Here is a 24,157-nt window from a genome sequence, read left to right as displayed (position 1 = left end):
CTTGTGGAGTTTTTATCTGACAGATTACAGTTAAATATGTATTTTGAAAGGTATTACAATCATTTACATATATATGCATATACATGCACTGTACAAGGAACAAGTTATTGATTCAAACCAACAGATAGACTGTATTAGCGCTCATAGTTTCTCCAAATGTTCAATAAATAGTTTCTCCGAATGAATAAATAATCATTTAATGATTTCAAAATCAGCAATAGATAGTGTGAGTACAACAAACTTTGGTAAAAAAAAATTTTCAGAGTCACAAACTTCTTTATACCTTCTCTAATAAGCTATGCATGAGTAAAGGAATCATTCCATGTATATATATACATTTGTATATATATTATACAGCAATAAAATTACATGTATTTTTAATCATGAAATCACATTTGCAAAATGAAATCCTGATGATGCAAATTTACATGTATATGCAAAAATTGCCATGTCTTCAGATGACCTTTGACCTTGTGATTCAACCAATAATGTGAAACAAGATAAAATCAATCAACCATTTACAAATTCAACTTTGCAATAAAAGAGAAAATAAACTGCAATGATTCTGGCAAATCTCCAATATTGATATGTGCAACAATAAAATACTCTTATTCTGTATGTCTAAAACACTAAAAAGTCCATAAAACTGAAACAAAACAGAAATATTTACCTCTTTAACAGGTCTGTCAGGGTTATAGATATCTTCTGTGTATATATCTCCAGTAACAGGATCTACTTTCTGTCCAGTCCTTCTCCTTTCCAGATCCTTGTCGGGCATCTGAAAATATGTCCAGTGCAAATATGATAAATACAGTTTTTTTCCTATGTAAATTATCAGTTATCTTCATTTATACATATTTTGCCTAAGAATTAAAGACAACTTTTTGAAATTGTCAGTTTATGTGCCAAAAGTATTATCTTCACTTTTACTAGAGCATTTATCATACATACCGGGTATACAAAAAATTACTTGTTTCATAGTTTGGAGACCTTAAATATTGAAAATGCTTCAGAGTTAAATCCTATACCGATATATGCACAGTGTGTTAATTAGACTAAAGGTATTAGTTACCCGTACTCCAGTTCCCACACTGTCTGTTGTTTAGCATGCTTGTTGATTGGCTCAATTTTCTTAGGGTTTACTTATTGGGATGATAGGGAAAGGGATAATAATAGAAAAGTCATATTCACATGCTCATACTTTGGTAACTTTTTTTCTGGGGTTTTATATTGTGATGACAGGGAACCTGTTTTTAATTTTGGCTATGATACAAAAAAGAAAGAAAACATGAAAATACTCAGCAATCTGATTTATACTTGGGGGCAACATCCTAATCATACAAATCAGATAGTTTTGTGTTTAGATGCTCTCTATTACTTGTTTTAGGTGACAAAACAAGTTAAAGTATTCATCTTTGCATTTTTTGTTGTTAACATTATACAAAGTTTCCAAGGGCTGTCATTGAATATCGCAATATCTATATATCATCAATATTCATCATCCGATACAATATACACACTTTAAAATATTGATACAAGCTAAAATTTATTTATTTATTTCTATTAGTGAATATAACTCTCTATTTTGCTTAATAAGAGAAGTCACTTTATCTAATACAAGCATGCATGACACCATGATCTCAATTTATAACACATATTTAAATGTTTTTCATTGAATCTACTGTCAAAGTTGATATAATCGTCAATATTTGTCTCTTGATAAATCGATACAAAATTTTCCATCAATGACAGCTCTCAAATTTATTACAAACCAATGTCTTATATAAATGAATCACAACTGTCATTATTCTACTGTCATGAATACATAACACTTTCAGTCAAAACAAATATTCACTGTAGACAATTTGTTACCTTCACATTAATTATAAAGTCAGGTTTGAGTTTCCAGTTTCTGATCAATTCTAGCTGATCTTTTGCTGTCAATGTTGCCTCAGATAGAGTTGGGAAATCATCCAAAACATACCCTGTAGAAAAAAAAATGTAAGAATGTGTATTGTTTATATTTTTACAAAAAAAAAAAAGCTATGAAAATGTTGCTCAGACTAATGAATTATTACAAATTATTAGACTTAACTAAAATTTAGACAAGTTTAAACTTCTTTGAACTATATTGATTTTTATTCATTCTCAAATAATCACAAAGTAAAAGTAAAAAAACAAGACTACACAATATCTTAATTACTTTAAAAAAAACTTGAATAATAAGTTACATGTATGTCTGTGTTGTAATTTGAACACTAAATGTATTTTAACCTTTGAAATTTGACAAACATTTTTGAAACCTTTTTGGGAATGCATTTATAAAATATTGATATATCTAATTTCAACTCATATTTCATATAGTGTGGACAGTCATACTCATGATACATAATTTGTTTCATATCTTAAAAAATAATAAGTACATAATTTGTCACCTTAGTGCATTAACGGGTTAAGTCCTTTTAAATTCAATAGGAGTAAACCAGTTATTGCACTAAATTAGAGAAAAACAGAATCCCTAAAGATTGCACAAAACAACATAATTGAAAATATTCCAGGCTCAGTTTGATTGAGCCTGTTCATGGACGGTACTGGAAAGTGCATGTTACCATCCACAGCGCAATAAGCACCGTTTAAAGAAGAATTCAACATTTAAACATGAAAATGGTGAAATTTTGAATTTAGAAACATCCACAATTGTGTTCATACAACGGTTATCATGGAACATTCAATGTGACATGAAAGTGACATTCCATGAAAAGGGGTGTACTGGTCTTTTGATAACAATATAACCTACCATGGTGAGCGACCTCTGGCGAGTTGATTTTATCTTCAACCATCTTGATCATCATCTCCTCCGTCACTGCCTCACCCTTCAGGAGAATTTCTAAACACTTGAAACCCAAATCTGTCTGCATATCAACATTCTGCTGTAGCAGATCAGTGGCTAAAATATAGATTAAACAAACTTGTGGTACATTTGTATATCTATGAATTTATGTTTTATGTATTCTTATGATATAATAGACATCTGTATCACTATTGATCTTTACTAATGTACCAACATTATTCATAACATAAATATTTGTTTCTACATATTAACATATTATTGCCGCTAAACACCATATGACTGACTGTTCCATTTCAGGTAATTTTATTATGTTTGGTTTGCACTGATGAAGGCATCTAGCCAAAACATATGCAATAAATAATTACTGAATGTTACAGTTTGTGTGGTTTGTTTGTTAATGATATAATAAGAAAATTCACAGAAAAAAATAAATGTCAGTTAGTTTAAATATTAAGAAGAACAAACTTTCAAGTGGCAATTGCATTGAGTTTTAGGTGTCTGCCTTCAAACCAGAGTATGACATGTGTAACAACAATAATAGTAATAAAGGCTCTCATGAAATGAAGACAATAAGCCTAGCTTTCATTCAAATCTAAGCAATTAAAATAAAACTAAATCTCAATATACTATACACTTCTTCAGTTGTATGTATAACTTTTTGTACTTACGAGATATAAGTTCACATTTCCATTCCATGGCTAATCGCTTGGCTAAAGTTGTCTTTCCTGCTCCAGGTTTGCCAATCACAACAAAGCATGTTGGTTTAGAATGTAAAAACCTCAGCTCAGTCTAAACAACAACAAAAAATACAGATTGAAAATTCATTCAAAAATGATACAAATTGAAGATTTAATAATAACAAATATTTTTGCACAATTGAATTCAGTAAAGACAGTTATTCATTTACGAAAACTTTTTCTTTCTCTTATACTTTACTAGATTAATATGCACAAAAGCATTATGCATGAAATTAAATACTGAAACTCGATGTCTAATACATAAAAAAGTCAGTAATATGTATTTAGAAAATAATATCATTACATTTTTGTTAGCCATTAGAACCTACCGAAAATTCAACATGTGTAATTACATAATCATGTTTTGTTTCTTTTTCAAAATAATACATCTAAAAAGTAATAAAATCTTAACATTTTAAAACATAATTTTATGTAAATATAACTACCTCATCTTCATTATAAGGATCATAATCAATTTTCTTCAGTAAGGCCTCCATGTCTTTAGATTGTTGTGAGGGGTCTGTTACACTAATTGCCTCCATGCTAGGCGCACCTTCTACATTACCTGGGATCATATCTTGGCTCTGGTCTAAAGGTGCTGTTACCTCTGAACTTTGTACTACCTGACCAGGGTCAGCATCCCCTGTTTGACCAACTTGGTCCTGCAAGAAAATGGGGCGTTATTTTCTATAATTCAAAATAATGTTCCATCAGTATCATTTCCTCATTGATGGGAAACATAAAACAAGAAGATTTCCATTTAATTTAACTGTATACAATCACTTCAGATTTAATTCAATGTAAAAAATAAGAGAACTAATGAACAGATTTATTTATCAATTGCTTATTTTTCTTATGTCTATGTCCCTGCAAGGGTTTTGACATTAGTGGAAGATAAAGAGATAGTAAGTCAAAAAAGAAACGCTAAATTTAGAGAATATCTGTACTTAATGAGCAATTTACAATATCTGTAAGGTAATATAAATTGAGAGACAGTATAAGTAAATGGAAAGAGGAAATCTCTATTTAGGTAGCTTTTGATATTTATTTAAAACACCATAGCCAACAACCATGCTTTTGTGTTAAACTTGTCTTGAAGTGGTTGAGTCTCTAAAATGCATTAACTCACTGATTATTCACGAATTCAAAATCCTAACTAAATGCTGTTTTCCATTACTTTCTGTACATAGCTCTGAGAAATTCAACTAATGGAGTGTAATAACAAACTCAATGTTTTTGGTCTTTTTTAAACTAAATTGAAATAAAACAGTTATTACTTTGTAAGAAAATAATTAGATATCATTGTATGAATAATTCCATACAAAAAATAAAGTAAATACACAAGTTTACGCAGAAAATATCTCTTGTTTATTATGGAATATGCCACTATGATAATGTTTTAATTTTTTGATTTTCATTATAAACAATTAATCTTTTTGAAAAATTTGCAATAGATATTAAAGGAACATTGATAATTTTCAAACACATCACGATTTTTCACTTTAAACTGCAAAATAATGATAGAATTTTTTAATAGGAATATCATGTACTACTGTTATGTACTTCATTTGGTGTAATTCTCAAGAGCTAAATCCATAACGTACCGGAAAACGGTGTTAAACTAGGTTTCCGAAAAGGTTAATATAGGTATAGGCGATATTTCCAACAGCCTTAACAATTAACAACACGGTCGAGTGTCTGTTGACTTATCCAGAAGTCTGGAGTTCAAACACCTAGTCAATATATCTACATCTACATCATACTGCTTCAAATCGTAATCGATTACACTAAGCATTATATATCCGGGAACAACCAATATTTAATCAAGTAAGCTGTTTCGCACATTTTTACACCATGGTATGACATCAATATAGTCTTTATTATTATAGATCCTTTCAATTAGACTACCTCTTTCATAATATTCAACGGATCTAGAGCAATTTTGCATTGTTTTGTTGTTGTTTTAGAAAACTAACCAATTGTTACAGTAAGAATATAATACACATGAAAATTAAGAAATTTAATGACCATTTAAACTAGATATGTCCTAAAAACACAATTCTTTTTCACCCCTGTAACATGATGGAAATTCACTGTATCCCACTGTAACCTTGTGTAACCCTTGTATCCCTATATCCCTTGTCATGTGGGGGTGAAAAATAATTGTGATTTTGTGCCATATATAATTTAAACACATTAAACTGTTCAATACCTAGTTTTTCAGCTTCAACTTCAAGATTGCAAAGCTAAAGTTTAGCTTAGAAACGGTATGAAATGAGCAAATGAATAATCTAAATTCCACCATAACATATAGAAGAAAAAATATTCAATTAAATTTACACAATGGCATGGCGATATAAGTTATATATATGAAACAATAAATAAAAAATAAAAAATGCACTCACAGTTTGGCCTGTGTCAGCCATATTTGTTTGGTAGCTAAGGTAATTCGTAACTTACGTATAATTCCGATATGATCCGAAGATTCAATAAACATGTACCATACTGTTGCTAAACTATTACTTCAATACCGTGGTTGAAAATGTCTAAATGAAAATACCCTCAAATAAATTATTTTTTCACATAAACCGCGGCGCAGGAGTGTAATAAAGCCATTCAATAAAAACGATTTAAACACTAGTGTAATAACACTTTGACGTGACGTCATTTGCGCTATATAGAAACATAGCGTTAAAGTGCTCTAATGTTAGCGTTACACTATGGGCGCGTCATTGAAAAATTACTCATTTTAACAGTTTACTATTTTATATATGTGATAAAAAGAATATTATTTCGTGTAGATTCAATACTTAATTTATTGAACTCGTGGAATAAAACAATATTATGCTCGCCAGAGGCTCGCATAATATAATTTTATTCAACTCGTTCAATAAATTTAGTATTAAGCTACACTCATTCAATATCCTCTATATATTAATCGATAATAGATATTTTTTATGATCATATGGAATGAGTTTATTATTTTATTTGTGTCTTTTAAATCCTTATCTTTCAAGTTAATATGAAATGCTATTTATTCTATTTATATATCCTATCGGATTATTCTATTTTAAATCTATAATGTGATATTTAAATTATGTGTTTTATTTTTCCGGTCAAAAGCTATTCATAGCTTATGATAAACAGCTGTATATATACAGCCCGACAATAAATAAATATTGACTTGACTTTATCCCGTTAATATTATTGTTTTAGCTCATTAGATTTATGGTTACCTTAATATAGTAAAGCTGTGCAACAGTTTAAAGATGAGAACTAAATGCATATATTGTATGACTTTGTATGGTTGTTTAACATGATTGTTCATGAATTTCGCAGACATCAGTACCTCCATAAAAACAGAACTTAATTGCTTTATTTACAGCAACCACCTTCTGCAACTGCCTCAACTTGAAAAAGATAACTTATATTTGGGAATTAAAAGCTTTTTTTAAGTTATTACACAGAAACCATGAAAAATAATTGACCGGGCATTGTTTAAAAGTATGCACCTTTATTTAGTGCATGTACTGCATGTATAGCTTACATCACTGAAGTATAATTGGGGTGTAGGGATAATCAATCAAACAAACAAACAAACAAAAAATCATGAACAAAAAATCATGAACAAACAAAATAACGACAGTATATTTGAAATTAAATAGTGCAAAATCCACGAGACCCGACTCACAAGAACTGTATTGTAATCTAGATTAGTGATTCCAAAATAACGATGATTAGGACGATAATCATCAGAAATAGATCTCAGACATCATGTGTCTTATCAATTGTCCCTCACTGTTGATTAAAAAAATCCTGTGGGATAAGTAGTACTAGTCAGTCACTTGTTGAGAAACTGATAAACATACTGGTTATCTCAGTGGACCGACTTCTGAGAAATGACCAAAACTAAGGTTAATTTTAAAAAAATCAACTGAGAAATCACGAATATTATCACAATAAGCAGAAACAGCAACGTCCAACAATGTGAACACTAGCATCAACAGTAACGGCAACAGAATCAGAATCCTCAGCTTTGCTCTTGTCATTATTTTCAGAATAATTATAATGATGATAATCATCGTCACCACAACAGCCACATCCATCATATCATTATTTAGAGGTTAATAATTGGTTGACGGTCGCCATTATGCGATAATGGCCCGAAGATGTGCATAATGGCCTGAGGGTCGGAGGCCCGAAGGACATTATGAACTCGAGGGCCATTATCGCATAATGGCGAGCAGCAACCAATTATTAACGTCTTTAATACCTATGTCCGAAATACAGCGTTTAGACATCGTCGCTTATCTTGATTGTCGCATTTTCTAAGAACGGACAGTTGTATACAAATATCTGTCATCATTTGTATACAGTTTAACATTCCGATTAACATAGGAAACAAAACAACAGAAAATAAATATGAAAAAATGTTGTTTTATTGGTGTTTTTTATCGATTAATACAGTACTCTTAACATTTTTGTGAGAATAACATTTATATCTAGTGTCAGTTTTTCATGAACGGTTTCAAAAACGGTTTCTTAGACTGATGTTTAGGTCTAAACGCCACCAATCCGATCTTTCGAGAGTACCGTCCATCTGAAATCATTTGGTCATTATTTGTCTTGAGTTTATAAATCTTCGATCAATGTTAAGCTGTGCTGATTGCGATTAACATTATGTCATTTTTAAAAGCTTTAAAAATATTTTGTGTGAAAGTGACTACAGTGCAGTTCATTCAACGTCAGCAGCCATCTTGAACGTCACTGAGAGTTGATTACGTCATTTTGCACGTGCGCTCATTCACTCGCCCATTATGGAAAAATAATGCCGAGTAGCAAGGCGGCCAAAATTGCAAAATGACCTAGATCTTGCCATAATGGCCCTGAAATACCCTAGATTTTGTTACTATATATAGTATCATAGGTATTAAAAATTGTTATATATCACAGTGTTATGTACAAATGTACCACTATCGCCACGTACAACTATCACCACCACATTGATAAAAATGGTAATGATGATCATCATCATCATAAAAGTCGTTGTCGTCAACAACATCATCACGAAAATTATTGCTTTCATTGTCATCGTCGTCACCATCGTCAACTCTGTTATCATTTTTACTCTCTGTTCTATCTATATGACAAATTGTGTTAAATACAGACTAAACTTGATACGAACGGGAGGTCACAGGTACCCAAATTGTTGTTATTTAATGTCAAAACGTCTACACGAATCTGGAGGAAAAACAAACGCTGTCAGCATATACTTTTTCAATTTTATTTTGGATACGTGCATGTATGTGTCACAGGGTAGAATAATAATCAGGTAGATTCGTCGAATTTAATGAAATTTATATGAAGAAAAAGCCTAAAAACACAATTATATTACAAGTTAATAAAAAAAATACATAAAATACAACATTTCGACAATTGAGCGATGCAAATAAGAATTATTTCAAGTAAAAGAATGAAATGAAAAAAAAATACCGCAGCGTCTCAATTAAGAATGGAAATCACTTTATGATAATGTACTTCCTATAAAAAAAATATATTGATTAAACAAATAAATTTCATATATTAAGTAGAATCATTTGGATATCTATACTCGTGAGAGAATAAAGACATAGTACGTGATATTGATAGAGAAAGATCGCGTGAATTTAGAAGAAAGGAAATGTTAAAACCAATGTAAAACTTTCTCTTAAATCCCTTTCATACAACGTACGATTGGACATACAAAAGAAAAAGCAGTTCACAAAATTGCAAGAGATTCGAACATAGTTGAATTGTCTCGGACGTATCCGTGAGTTTCCGCTAATAAAAGTATGTACAACACAATAGCATACGATATCAGACGCCACGGAAACAAAGGATAATCGACGCATGCGCGGGCATTAAGCATAATTTTCTCGTGTCCAATGACAAACAGTGCACGGCAAAATGAACACTTAAGGTAACAAATAAATCGACACGTGACATATAGATCTCTCATTATGTGATGACTCAAATTTCATTAATATGTACATGTATATAAGCATGGTTATTTGATTTTTATTAACAAAACATAATGTTGCTGATTTTTCACCAAAAAGCCTTTCATTACAAATACCTGGAACATACGATACATATATATATATTATAGTACATCCCAGCAAATACTTTGACTTTTACTTAATGCTGAACGATATTTAAGTTTAGATTTAGCATATAAGTATAGAAGAGTTATTTCCAATTTTCGATGTTCATGTCATAAACTTATGGTAGGAAAAGGTAGACATATTTGAATAGATAGAGATTAAGATATTGCTTAGAAATATTTATGTTATTTGAGGATGAATATAATTTTTCTCCGAATGTTCACTATATAATAATATCAGAGCTGTCTATTCCAAAGATTCATGGTTACATCACTATTCCAATCATTTATTTTATTCCCTCATGTCATCAACAATAACAGATAATTACTGTAAAGTAATAATTAACAATCGCTAAATTATATTTATTTGTCATGCAATGGATATAAGAATACTGTATAATCATTTAATTATTCAATCCATTACATTTAGCTACAAATGTATCTGCAATTTATCACTCTATTGGTTGATTATAATTATTGTTAAATTACCGGTTAATTCATTCCAGACAAAAGTTCATTTCCATTTTCAATGGGACAGACTATAGAAATAAATTGAAACTGAACCGACTCTTATTACGAAAGAAAGTTTTAGTGGCGTTCAACTTATATAAAATTGACAACATCCGGCAGGGAAGGAGTTCCCAATCATTGATATTTTTGGAATATATTTGTATATAAGCATTTTAGGACAGAAATAAGACTTGACAATGGATAAGTTAAAGAAAGCACTCAGTGGGGATGATGATGAAGAGCAAGGCATTGTGACACAGGTAAAATTTGGCGTTATTAATATGAAGTGGCTATATTTTCGGATAAAACTTTTACGTATAACGGGGAAATTTTTTATTGAACGGTTTTATTAATGTCATGTTAGATTCTATTCATTCTATTTTTTAACTTTCGTGAAATTTAATATTCAAATTTGATATCTTGTTTAAATCATTTTATTTGTTTAAATTTCAACCATGTCAAGATTGGAATTTAATTTATTGTTTGTGATTTTTTCCTGTCACTATGTTCTTTTAAACATGCATCATTGTCACATGACATGAGGTCATTCTTAAAAAAATAGTTTTGAGAATGATAATTGTGGAGAAACATTCTCAATTCAATCGCTTTTGTTATTTCTTTTGCTATTTGTTTATAGAATGTCTTGCTCATTTGCTGTATTGGGGATCTACTGGAATAGATCTCAAATAGCCTTAGTCTCACTCTGTGACAATAATTTGCCACTCTGATGCCAAAGTTATCAGTGTTTATATATTGTAGCTTTGGAACAGTATTCAAAAGGTGCAGCATTTGAGTTCTTGTCAGGCTCAAGACAGTACAAGGTGTTGTGTCTTATGATACTTGAATGTACATGTACATATGTATATAGATGTAGCTCCTGGGTCAATATACACATTGTTCTATGTAACCATAGGACATTTATATTTTATACAGTAATATACTATATACGGAATGAGCCTGCGACATATCCTCCAGGGTCTAGTCCAGGATATAGCCATTTGGTCATAAACAGACCATCTGTAATTTAAGCTACAAGTTACAACATATCCATGAATTTTAAGATTTTTTTCATTTGTTCACAATTTTAAAGTATGAAAGTTTTGGAAGTTTCATAACTGCAGGTTAATATGAATAAATTTACAGATTAAAAGAATTTGTTATATATCATGCAAATGACTAGCTAAAGAAACTTCAACGAACAGGTTTTATAGTACTGCTAGAACTGTTCGCTGAAGCCAATCCCGTATCGAAAGTCAACCAGAACCGTGACATATTTATGTCATGCTGTAATTCAATAATTTGCGTGATCTGGACAAAAGCTATTTTAATTAACACAGGTAGCTAGATATATTTGGGACACTTCAGTCTATATTTTTGAACACAGAACGCTAAATTGATGAAATAATGCCTCAAAGTTTATCAGTGGGTTCACATTTCATAAAATTCGCCACCATTGCTGCCCTAATTATCACGTGACTAGCGAGAATTTAGGTTCGGATACCTTTGCATGGCATTTGGTGACACGTGACCAAAATGCTATTTTTAATTGAAAACATGGCTTTTGCAATTATGAATAACGGTGTATTTATTCAATAACAGACATTGTACCAAAAACATGTTGGATTTATATTGTTTTGAGTGATGATTCATGAATTATTTGTTTGTTTTTATTTAAAATTGTACACTTACTAAAAATAGTGTAGGGTCCGTTACTAAAAATAGATGCTAGAATTCCCAAAACTTGAAGTCCGCGAGATTTCATTTGAAAGCAGACTCCATATTGGTAAACATTCTCTACATATTTCCCTAACAAAATAGTTGGGTATACAATGTCATTGAAGTTTTATTTAAAAAGAAAACATGAATTGATTCAAAATTGATTTGTTTATTAAATGGTATTTTTGTTTGACCCAAATTTGATTAATAAGGGTGATTTTAATAGGTTTTAAGTAGGGCACATGAACTGCAAAAATTCTGGTAGACTTTGCAAATAGGCTTGACCCATAACTTTACTGTCGCACAACGTCAAAATAAAAGCGACATATAAAGTTATGGAAGCCAGAACTAGCAAATGACTGGTATTAAAAGTTATAGGATATTTTAATGGGAAAAAAAAAAACATTTCAGCTTGTCCTTTTTCAAAAGTAGGCCTAATTTCAAGCTATATTACTACAATCTGGTTACATGCTGTTCTGTTGCTGTCCAGAAAATTTAACATTGTCCATTATTTTTTATATTTTCTAATGGATTGTCTTCATACTTGGACACAACAACCATTTAAATAAGACCTTCAAGTTGACCAGACTGAATTTGACCTTGACTCAAATGACCTTGACATTCAAAGTCAAATGTTTGAATTTCACTAGGTTTTTGCTATAATTGGCTATAACTTGTTATTAAGAATGGATTGGCGTTATACTTAAAAATAACAACCCTTAGGCTGTCCAAATTGACTATGACCTTCATTCATCAATGACCTTGACCTTCAAGGTCAAATGAAAGAATTTTTGTTGATTTTGCTATAATTTGCTAAAACTTTGTTATATGCATGGATTGTCTTCATACTTTAATACAACTACATGTTCCTTAAGGACACAGTCTGAAGAAAGATCAAACATAATTTGACCATGACTTATAAATGATCTTGACCTTTATGGCCAAATTATTGTAATTTCACAAGTTTTTTTGCTATAATTGGGGTTATAACTTTGTATGTAATGAATGGATTGTTTTCATACTAGGACACAGCAATCCTTTGGACAGTACATTTAAAAGGATTTAACTTAACATGTCTTTGATCTCAATTTGACCATGCACTTAAGGTCTGATTAGTGAAATTTGCTACCATTAGCCATAACTTTGTTATTTATTAGTGGAATTGATTTAAACTTGGACTAAAGAACAATTACAATAAAACTGACATGCTAAGTAAATCAGATATGACCTTGATTATAAATGCCCTGGACCATGATCAAGGTCAAATACATGTACTAACTTGATTTATACTTTGGAAAAAAGAAGACAATATGACAAAACTAAAAAGTTGAATTATTTTGATATGACCTTGACTTTTAATTGACCTTGACCATCATGGTCAAATCATTGGTATTTGCTTGAATTGTCATAATAAACTTTGTTACTTATTTACAGTACAGCTTTGATTTTTACATGAACAAAAGAACACATAAGACAAAATGGACATTCTTGGACAAAAAGAACACTTTTAACAAAAATGACATGGTGATTAATTTAATGTGACCTTGAACTTTGAATGATCTTGACTGTCATTGTCAGATATGAAATTTGAGTTATATTTTGTACAAGAAAATAATGTTTTCTAGGAGTATTCTTTACTAAAATATTCTTCCTCTGATGTGTTTGACTTAAGAAATAAGAAAGATTTGAGCATGGCCCCCACTTAACGGTGGCTCATGTTAATTTTAGTGACCATTTTTAGATTTCATAACCTCAGCATGACTCTTGCAATAATATGTCTGTTTTAATGATCTTGATGCAAAATTTATAATGTAGCCCATTATTCAAAAATTGTAAAAGTTATCAACATGAAACTTGAAATTCAAGTTGCAGTTGTTCGACAAAGAGCATAATTTTGACAGCAATATTTATGGAGTTATGTTCCTTTCTAACTTAAATATTTAACAAACAAGCTTAACAACACATGCAGGGCTTTTGTTTTCCTTAGGGTACAATCATGTACGTCATTTATGTGTGTGCTAACAAGTTTCGTGTTCAGGATATCAATCTAAATTGGGACTTTAATGTATTTATTTATAATGTTGAATTTAGTAAAATTTATTCAACATTTCTTGGTAGATTACTTGCTTTAGATATCATGTAAGGTAAATTAGATAATGGTATCTTTTTTCTTCACAATGAATGTTTTAATATTATAATTATCTATTTCAAATACAAAGAGGTCAGAATCTTTTGGTATTAATCAGGTCTTTAAATAGATGATATCATGATACTGATTTTGATGGATAGGTCTACATGACTTCTAAGCAGAATCATCATTCTCAATACATTACTTAGCTAAAGATACTTCATCGAACAGGTTTTATAGTACTGCTAGACCTTTACTGTCGCAACGTCAAAATAAAAGCGACATATAAAGTTATGGAAGCCAGAACTATACATTACTATATTTTATATGAATTTCTACACCATTTTTTTGTATTTTCAGATTAATGAGGCTTCTACATTAAGTTGGGAAACAAGAATTAAGGGATTTGCTATCTGCTTCATACTTGGTATTTCCTTGTCAATATTGGTAAGTTCACATGAATTTTTTAAGCACTTTTATATTTTCAAAAATAAATTTGATTGTTTCCATTTTGACTTGAATATATGAAAAATGTTGGGACTCTCAACATGTTGGTCATACTTTGAATGGGAAATTTTTAATGACATACTTAAATTGAAGAATCTAAGTTAACAATCAGAATTAATCTTATTGTCTCAACATTGCTGTTTTAAATAATGAGACCCAGTTCATGATAAGTACATTATTCTATAGATATAAATGCATTATATTTTGGATCAACAAATTAATGTTGAATGGTTGCCTATACTGTAATAAAATTACACTATATGAAGAAATCAAAGCAATAATGTGATAGGAGTAATATAGTTAATTTATTTTACCTTAATTTTATGTTGCAAGAAAGCTGTGTAATTATATTATTTTAACTTCTCTTTTCTGTACACCAATTACAGGGTTCTTGCCTACTATGGGTGCCAAACAATGGGCTGATACTATTTGCCTGCTTCTACACAGTTGGAAACATCATGTCATTAGCAAGGTAAGATTATTAAGATGTTGTGGCGGATTTGCTGAGTGGATAATGCATCAGACTAGTAATCTAATGATCACTAGCAGCATGGGTTCAAACCCGGTCAGGGGCAAGTCATTGTTTCCTTGAGCAAGAAACTTTACAATCATTGCTCAGTACTGGTTGGTTCCAGGAATGGATTTGAAAGTGTGTCTATAAACTGATTGCTTCCTACACAATCAAACTAAAATAAATTCTATATAAATCAAGATGCTGTTAAAACACATCATGGCTTGAAAAATAGCAAAAAAAGTTGAAAACTATGTGTTATAGAAATGCCTCTGTCATATGTTTATCTATAAACTTTGCTTGATGTTGAATGTAATTCTAGATTCTTTCCAAAATCTGTTTTAGTGTAGCTTGTGATTTTTTTTGTCATATTTAGCTTTCATTTTGGTTCAAGCACCTGCCAACTAACTTATTTTATTTTATTATTACTAGTAACTTGGTCCTAGCACATGTAACATTATTTTTTCAGCACATGTTTCCTGATGGGTCCAGTAAAACAGTTGAAAAAGATGTTCGCACAGACTAGAATATTTGCAACTATTCTTGTAGTTGTATGTAATACTTTCTCTTTGTTTTAATGTAATTCTTTGATATATGATTAACTTAATTTATTTAGTGTGCATATGATTTCAGTTGTATTTAGAATTTGAAATATTTTTATAAATGTATTTCATTAAGTATTCTTTTTGACCTTTCAATAAGTTTTAAGATTGTTATATATATGTATATTAGTTTTTATATGCACAAAAAACTTACACATTTATAGAGACGGTTTGCAAATAAGAGTATAAAATTTTAGATGAGAATGATTTAGAGTAATAATTGAGAATGTAATAAAGCTTCTCAAAGAATGCTTTTATATACAAATTCAAAACAAGAAGGCATGGCAGAAACAATAGTGTGTTGAATTTAAGATTATATAGAGGATATTTGTTTAGTTCAGTGTAAGATCGGAATATATTTCACCGAGTGAGCACCAAAAGGTATATTTCACGAGTGGCGCAGCCACGAGTGAAATATGAACTTTTGGTGTTCACAAGGTGAAATATATTTCAATCTTACACTAAACTAAACAAATTTTCTTTTTATTATATGCAAAGAAACGTTTTAAAAAGACATTTAACCTAATATTGAATGAAAAGCGCGCCAAATAATAATACAACGTGATGTCATTTACGACGTCACGTCATTAAGTTGGTACCCAGTACTGTGCACGCTGGTATTTCACTGAAACAACGTAAGGGGCTTAAATTCAAAACTGAAATTATCAAAGTGGTAATTTCTGTTTCAAACAGTGAAATTACCAGTTTTATATCACTGATATATTTCTATAAATCACCGAAAAGCATGTAATAAATAGGCATTTGATTTACTTAAGCATCATGCGTGTAGATTAATAAATGTTATATTTAATGAAAACAATTGTTGTCAGCTTTAATTTCTTGAATCAAATGTTACCCCCAAATTGGGTTTGTATTCAAAAGGCCCCTTTTCTTTGTTAAACCCTTCCCAAATGGCAAAAGTTTTTCCTTTTGTTATGGTATGAGACTTTTGGGTTTTATCCCCTTTTTAAAAGGTTGTCCCGATTCACAAAAATTATAAAAGTCTGTCCGGGCCCTTAAACGTTTTGTTTTTAAATAAACAAATTTTTATTTTTAAAAGTAAAAAACCCAAAGTATACATTTTAAATTTTAAATTTTTTTTCCCGGGGTTTACGATTTTAAAGGCAGCGGGGGTTAAAAAATTAAAAATTTTATATTCCCAATTTCCCAAAATTTTTACTTTCTTTGGAAATTTAAATTTTAGAAAATTTTAAAATTTTATAAAGATTAAAAATTTACTTGTTGTTTTCCCAATAGGGCAAAAAAGTGGGTTTTAAATGTCTGAAGGAATGACACATAATATATGTTTTTTTGTTTTGGTTGTTATATATGTTGTGGTTGTTTAATGTTTTATATTTATTTTTTTAGGTCATGTTTGTTTTAACATTAGTTTGCGCTATAGCGGTAAGTATATTTTGTTTGTTTTGTATTTTAATTAGCATTATTTTCAATTGTTTCATTATGAGTTACTTGATTATTCCATACATCTATTTAATAATGTATTTTATCAATTTAAGTTAAGATTTGAAAGTTTAGAACTTAACATAGTTGAGGAATGTAGTGTAACTACATTTCAATATGCAGACAACTTAATTGAAATAAGTTGTGAATATCACATGTTCTGCAAGGAAATTAAGATAAATTAATACCTTTGGTTTCCACTTCTGATTTTAAATTGAATTGAGTTCAAATACTGACAGAAAATGATATTATAGATAGGTGAGTTACTTCATGAGAGAATGCTGTTCAGCTTCCTTATATAAAGTTGTTAATTTTGCTTTTGTGCCTGATAAAAGGCACATTATGCCTCGGAAGCAAATAAACTTGTCCTTTAAAAGGGAAGACATGAGTTTTATAATATTTAAATAATGGTTAAAGCACATGTTAGATACTTTTCCCTGAAAAATATAGGTCTTAATGTGAAATTATTTTTCATTTAAGTCGCAAAATGTAAACAAAGTAGTATTTTGATTTCCATGCAAATTTCTAAATCATTACAACTGTACTAATTGCCAAAAAAGAAACAAAAGCAAAATGTGGTTCAGGTAATTTGGCTAGTGAGTAACGTTTTGGAAAAAGTAAAGGTCGCTGAAAATAAGAAGTATTTGAGAAATGAAAATTTAAAAAAAAATACTGGGCACAGCCACAAGGCACTTCCAAAAACAGAGAGGTTTTGGTTAATGAACTTATATCTTGTATCTGAAATGAAAGTTTGCGGCATTTAGAATGGACCTTTCCCGTTTTTCATAGCAGAACATTTAGCCACACCTTTTCCATTCTTTATACGAGGTCAACTGCTCACAAACAGTATCACAAACATAACCATGTGTTCTTTTGTGCAAACCAGGTCAAGCAGTGACTTATGTATTATCTCAGTGTAGCAATTGGATAACAAGTTAGCCAATTTACATTAAACTTTAAACACTGGAAAGGTCCATTACAAACATTGTTACAGTAGTACATGTACATCTTTGCAAGGTCTGTTGACTAACATTTGAATGTTGTAAATACATGGAATGGTAAAACTGTATTCAGGAGGCTCTAAGATCTTCATCATCTTTAGAACTTGATGCCAGTTGTAACTCAAATTTAAAGCAGCATGCCTCCAAATTCATGCTAATTTTCATGAAAATTTTGTTATTGTTTTAAAATGTGAAGTATTGTAAAGTTAATAAAAAAATTAATTTTCACATAACAAACACTGCTTACAACTCATTTTAATTACCAGAAAGAGATCAAAATATGCAAAAATAGCCCTACTGAATTAGTAACGCAATAGAATATAGTGAAAAATACTAAAAATAGGTCATAAGTCGCAAAATACATGGAAATTATTACTTTTATCTTGAATCTTTTTTCTTTCATTAAATCTTTTTTCTCAAATTTGATTTTCTTGTGATACTGGTTCATCTGGAGGCATGCAGCTTTAATAACAACACCTTTTCGCTATGCCCTTGATTTATTGTATGGATTGGCTTAATCTGACAAGGTAGTAATAAGCGTTGTATTTATTTTCAGCTGAAAAATCCAATACTTACCCTCATGTGCTGTATTGTTCAGTTCCTGGCTTTGACCTGGTACTCTCTCTCATACATACCTTTTGCCAGGTAAGTCATATTGTACTCAGTTTATAACTTCCACTATATATTTATTTATTATGCCCCCATTTCGAAGAAAAGGAGGTATATTGCTTTGCACTTGTCGGTCCGTCGGTCCGTAGACCAAATGGTTTCCGAGTGATAACTAAAGAACCCTTAGGCCTAGGAACTTCAAACTTGGTATGGTGATTGGTCATGACAAGTAGATGACCCCTATTGATTTTGGGGTCAAGGGGTCAAAGGTCAAGGTCACATTGACCTTGTAAGCAAAAACGGTTTCCGATCAATAACTAAAGAACCTTAAGGCCTAGGAACTTAAAACTTGGTATGGTGATTGGTCATTATCAGTAGATGACCCCTATTGATTTTGGGGTCAAGGGGTCAAAGGTCAAGGTCACATTGACCTTGTAAGGAAAAACGGTTTCCGATCAATAACTAAAGAACCTTAAGGCCTAGGAACTTCAAACTTGGTATGGTGATTGGTCATGATTAGTAGATGACCCCTATTGATTTTGGGGTCAAGGGGTCAAAGGTCAAGGTCACATTGACCTTGTAAGCAAAAACGGTTTCCGATCAATAACTAAAGAACCTTTAGGCCTAGGAACTTCAAACTTGGTATGGTGATTGGTCATGATCAGTAGATGACCCTAATGATTTGGGGTCAAGGGGTCAAAGGTCAAGGTCACATTGACCTTGTAAGGAAAAACGGTTTCCGATCAATAACTAAAGAACTTTAAGGCCTAGGAACTTCAAACTTGGTATGGTGATTGGTCATGATCAGTAGATGACCCCTATTGATTTTGGGGTCAAGGGGTCAAAGGTCAAGGTCACATTGACCTTGTAAGCAAAAACGGTTTCCGATCAATAACTAAAGAAACTTTTAGGCCTAGGAACTTCAAAGTTGGTATGGTGATTGGTTATGACCAGCAGATGACCCCTATTGATTTTGGGGTTAAGGGGTCAAAGGTCAAGGTCACATTGACCTCTTGGGTAAAAACGGTTTCCGATCAATAACAAAAGAACCCTTAGGCCTAGGGACTTCAAACTTGATATGGTGATAGGTCATGATCAGTAGATGACCCCTATTGATTTTGGGGTCAAGGGGTCAAAGTTCAAGGTCACATTGACCTCTTAGGTAAAAACGGTTTCCGATCAATAACTAAAGAACCCTTAGGCCTAGGAACTTCAAACTTGGTATGGTGATTGGTCATGATCAGCAGATGACCCCTATTGATATTGGGGTTAAGGGGTCAAAGGGCAAGGTCACATTGACCTTATAGGTAAAAATGCTTTCCAATCAATAACTTAAGAACCCTTAGGCCTAGGAACTTCAAACTTGGTATGGTGATTGGTCATGACCAGCAGATGACCTTTTGATTTTGGGGTCAAAGGTCAAGGTCACATTGACCTTGTAGGTAAAAACGGTTTCCGATCAATTAACTAAAAACTCTTAGGCCTAGGAACTTCAAACTTTGTATGATGATTGTTCGTGACCAGCAGATGACCCCTATTGAGTTTTGGGTCAAGGGGTCAAAGGTCAAGGTCACATTGACCTTGTAAGTAAAAACGGTTTCTGATCAATAACTTAAGAACACTTAGGCCTAGGAACTTCAAACTTGGCATGGTGATTTGTCATGACCAGCAGATTACCCCTATTGATTTTGGGATCAAGGGGTCAAAGGTCAAGGTCACATTGACATTGTAAGTAAAAACGGTTTCTGATCAATAATTAAAGAACGCTTCGGCCTAGGAACTTCAAACTTGGTATGGTGATTGGTCATGAGCAGCAGATGACCCCTATTGATTTTAGGGTCAAAGGTCAAGGTCACATTGACCATGTATGTTAAAATGGTTTCCGATCAATAACTAAAGAACCCTTAGGCCTAGGAACTTCAAACTTGGTATAGTGATTGGTCATGACCAGCAGATGACCTATTGATTTTGGGGTCAAGTGGTCAAAGGTCAAGGTCACATTGACCTTGTAGGTAAAAACGGTTTCTGATCAATTAACTAAAAACGCTTAGGCCTAGGAACTTCAAACTTTGTATGATGATTGGTCGTGACCAGCAGATGACCCCTATTGAGTTTTGGGTCAAGGGGTCAAAGGTTAAGGTCATGACCAGTAGATACTTGATAACCCTTATTAATTGTTTGATCACTGGGTCAGAAGTCATGCATAATAACCTTATCACATGACTAATTGGCTGCTGATAGGGGGCATACATGTTTTACAAACATATCTTGTTTTTCTTAAAAGTTAAAAAAAAAAAACATAAATAAATAAAAAAAAACTAAACAACAAACCCCTCCCCAAAAACCAAACAACATTTGTAAAAGTAATACACAAGATTAGGCTAAACTTAAATGAGTTTAGCTCCACATTTTTCCTTCAAAACTTTTGAAAAAGATTTTTAGCTTGACATTTTTACTTCAAAAACTTTGAAGAAAGATTTTAAGCTTGTCACTTTGAAGATAAAAAGGTGAACCTATTGTTATGACCTTTTCATTGGCAATAGTTTCACTGATTGTTAACTTTTTGTTACAGTCCTTTTCTTAGAAACTATGACAGCTTTTTACTTTAAACTTTGTATACATGCTCACTGTTAAACTGTTACACCATTTCAAAGGGGCTGATAATCCTAAAATTGATATTTGCTTAGTTATGCCACTTTCAAGACTTGAAATTTTTTTATTAACCTTGGTTACCTTTTTACTTGGGTCTATAACTATATGTTATAGTTTCTGTTTTGTTGTGGTACAAATCAACTTTTAAGGACATTTTCATATAGACATATGGGCAGATTTAAAACTGTTCAATAGAATTTCTTTAAACTTGGCATGTTGTTAGAATATGATGACAAAAATATTTTAAGCGAAAATAAAATTGAGTCTCACCGTTCTCACTTTTAAGTAATTCTATCAACATGCAAAGCTTAAAGAAATTAATTTTGCCTATATGCCTGTATGAAAACTCCCAAAAAAGTTTTAAAATGAACTGAAAGTATCATAATACAGTATAACAGAATAATCTGTGTAATATCAACTTAAAAGCTAAAATTAATATGAGGTATAATATAACACAAAACTACAGTTTTTGTTTTCCTTTTACCACATATCAGTTGTTAACTGAAAGTGTACATTTTGCACTGTAAAATTATAAGTACAATATTTATAACAGCAACCAATACATGAAATATTTATCCAGTATGTGTATAAAATTACACACTGTTATTACAATAACTTCAGTTTTTTCTATATTTAGATACAAGTCATCTGGAATATTATGTATAAAGTCAGTTTAAGGCTGCTAGATTATGCATACATGCCATATCCCTTGCTGGGGATAAAATCTCCCAATTTTCAGCATTATCTCCTGATGTCATGCTGTGGGATGGAATTTCCCAGATTTTCAAAAATCCAACAGTCAAATAATGTATGCCTATTTTAATTATCCCCCCCCCCCATTTAAAGTAGTGGGGGCATATTTCTGTGCATTTGTCTGTCAGTCAGTCCGTCGGTCCATAGACGAATGGTTTCCGATCAAAAACTAAAGAATGCTTAGGCCAAGGAACTTTTAACTTGGTATGGGAATAGTTAATGACTAGAAGATGACCCCTATAGTTTTTTGGTGTCTTCAAGTCAAAGGACAAGGCCAAATTGACCTTGAATGTCAAAATGGTTTCCAATTAATATCTCAACAACTCATGGTACTTTGACCTTCAAACTTCAAGGGAGCATTGGCCTTGGCAAGTATATGACCACTATTGGTTTTTGGGTGAAGGGGTCAAAGGTCAAGGTCATATTGACCTTGTAGGTAAAAATGGTTTCTGATCAATAACTTGACAACCCATGAGCCCTTGGCCCTGAAACTGCATAGGTGAATTGGTCTTGGCAAGGAGATGACCCTCATTGATTTTGGCGTCAATGGTTCAAAGGTTATGGTCACATTTGACTTTGTATGTCAAAACAATGTACAATCAATAACTCTACAATCCATGGACCCTTGACCTTCAAACTTCACAAATGCATTGCTTTTGGTCAGGTAATGACCTCAATAGATTTTTGGGGTCAATGGGTCAGAGGTCAAATTCACATTGACCTTATACATTAAACTGGTTTCCGATCAATATCTCAACAACTTTACCTTCAAACTTTACAGGTGCATAATAATGTCAATTTTTGCATGAGATAGTAATTTATGATTAATTTCCTTAGTCAATTTTGCCAGTTGTATTTCTAAAGGCAGTTGATAAAATTATGCAGAATTTTTTTTTTTTAACCACAATGTTCTTGATAAATTTCCTCGTTAAATGATTAACCTTACTTAAGTTTGCCAGTTGTATCTCGATTGGCAGTTTTTATGTTTTAGTTAGATTATAATAAGAAAAAGTTAAATGATTGAAACAGTTAAAGTGACATTATGTGCACAGGTGAAAGTAAAAAAAAACTTGAAATTTTGCCATAATGTTCAATTCCATTTTTTCTATGCAAAAAATAATCAATAATCCACATGACCCACCAAAGTGTCTAGAAATATCATTCGGAATGTACCGGTGGTGTTCAAATTTTTAAAAAGATGTGGGGAAGTCTTTTTATAATTAAAGTAGTTTTTATATTTATCCTTAACATTTTCAATTATCAATTATTGGTCAATTACCATTACAAAAGTCAATGTTTTGAAATATTACTAATAAAGCTCAACTCGACAGCAAAAAACCCAAGTATAATGACACTTTAAAAGAAGTTATATTTTGTATTACAGAGATGCAGTGAAGAAATGTTTCGAGGGTTGTATCTCGTGAGAATGTCGGGTAACACAGCTTGGCAGCAGTATTTATATGGCATAAGTTTATAGCAGAAATAATGATATGTACAGAACATTACGTTCCTCATTTATAAGTTAAATATAGCATTAATATTTTGTTAATAGACTAACTCCGGAATTAAGAATATTTGGATTTTTTCCCAGCTAATCCTTAGGTACAAACAAACTTCTACAGTTACAGCTTGGAAAATGAGCGCAACAGGTTGACTAATCTATTGTGACAGGTATTGCACTGTGAAGCTATAACGGTAAAAATTTGTACCTACAGATGGGCTGGAAAAAAACCCACATTTTCTGAGTTCCGAATACATCTATTATTTAAGTTTTGATCATATTTCCAGATATTTTTCCCTTATATGTATATAAAACTACTTTGAAATAAATAGCAGAAACTATATCATATATATGTACAGAAGGTTATGTTTCTCTTATTTGAACAATTATAATTTAAATATTCTATTAAATATATTTGTTTCATCAAAATTATTTTCATATTTTTTCCCCCTCAAAATAAAGTAAAAAAAAGTTGT

At 31.4% G+C, this 24,157-nt stretch overlaps 2 protein-coding genes across 2 annotated transcripts in view; one reads left to right on the top strand and one right to left on the bottom strand.

Moving 5' to 3' along the window:
* The window catches only part of LOC132747261 (adenylate kinase 9-like), a 46,645-nt gene extending 40,527 nt beyond the window's left edge, over nt 1-6,118 (bottom strand). The window contains 6 exon segments of the mRNA XM_060736588.1: nt 671-778; nt 1,873-1,985; nt 2,798-2,947; nt 3,520-3,640; nt 4,035-4,250; nt 5,994-6,118. Coding sequence (XP_060592571.1) covers nt 671-778; nt 1,873-1,985; nt 2,798-2,947; nt 3,520-3,640; nt 4,035-4,250; nt 5,994-6,014 — 729 coding nt within the window. The 5' untranslated portion in view covers nt 6,015-6,118.
* A 4,203-nt stretch (nt 6,119-10,321) lies between these two features.
* Nucleotides 10,322-24,157, top strand: LOC132747260 (vesicle transport protein SFT2B-like). Its single transcript, XM_060736587.1, has 7 exons — nt 10,322-10,500; nt 14,445-14,531; nt 14,978-15,063; nt 15,572-15,653; nt 17,073-17,108; nt 18,723-18,811; nt 23,565-24,157. The coding sequence occupies exons 1-7, from the start codon at nt 10,438-10,440 to the stop codon at nt 23,602-23,604; spliced, it is 483 nt and encodes a 160-aa protein (XP_060592570.1). The 5' UTR covers nt 10,322-10,437; the 3' UTR covers nt 23,605-24,157.

This window comes from Ruditapes philippinarum, unplaced genomic scaffold (assembly GCF_026571515.1).
Source record: "Ruditapes philippinarum isolate M1 unplaced genomic scaffold, ASM2657151v2 ctg7_1_1_1_1, whole genome shotgun sequence".
In the NCBI taxonomy this organism is placed as follows: Eukaryota; Metazoa; Mollusca; class Bivalvia; order Venerida; family Veneridae; genus Ruditapes; species Ruditapes philippinarum.
The sequence above is the reverse complement of the archived record's forward strand: the minus strand, read 5'-3'. Positions and strand labels throughout refer to the sequence as shown.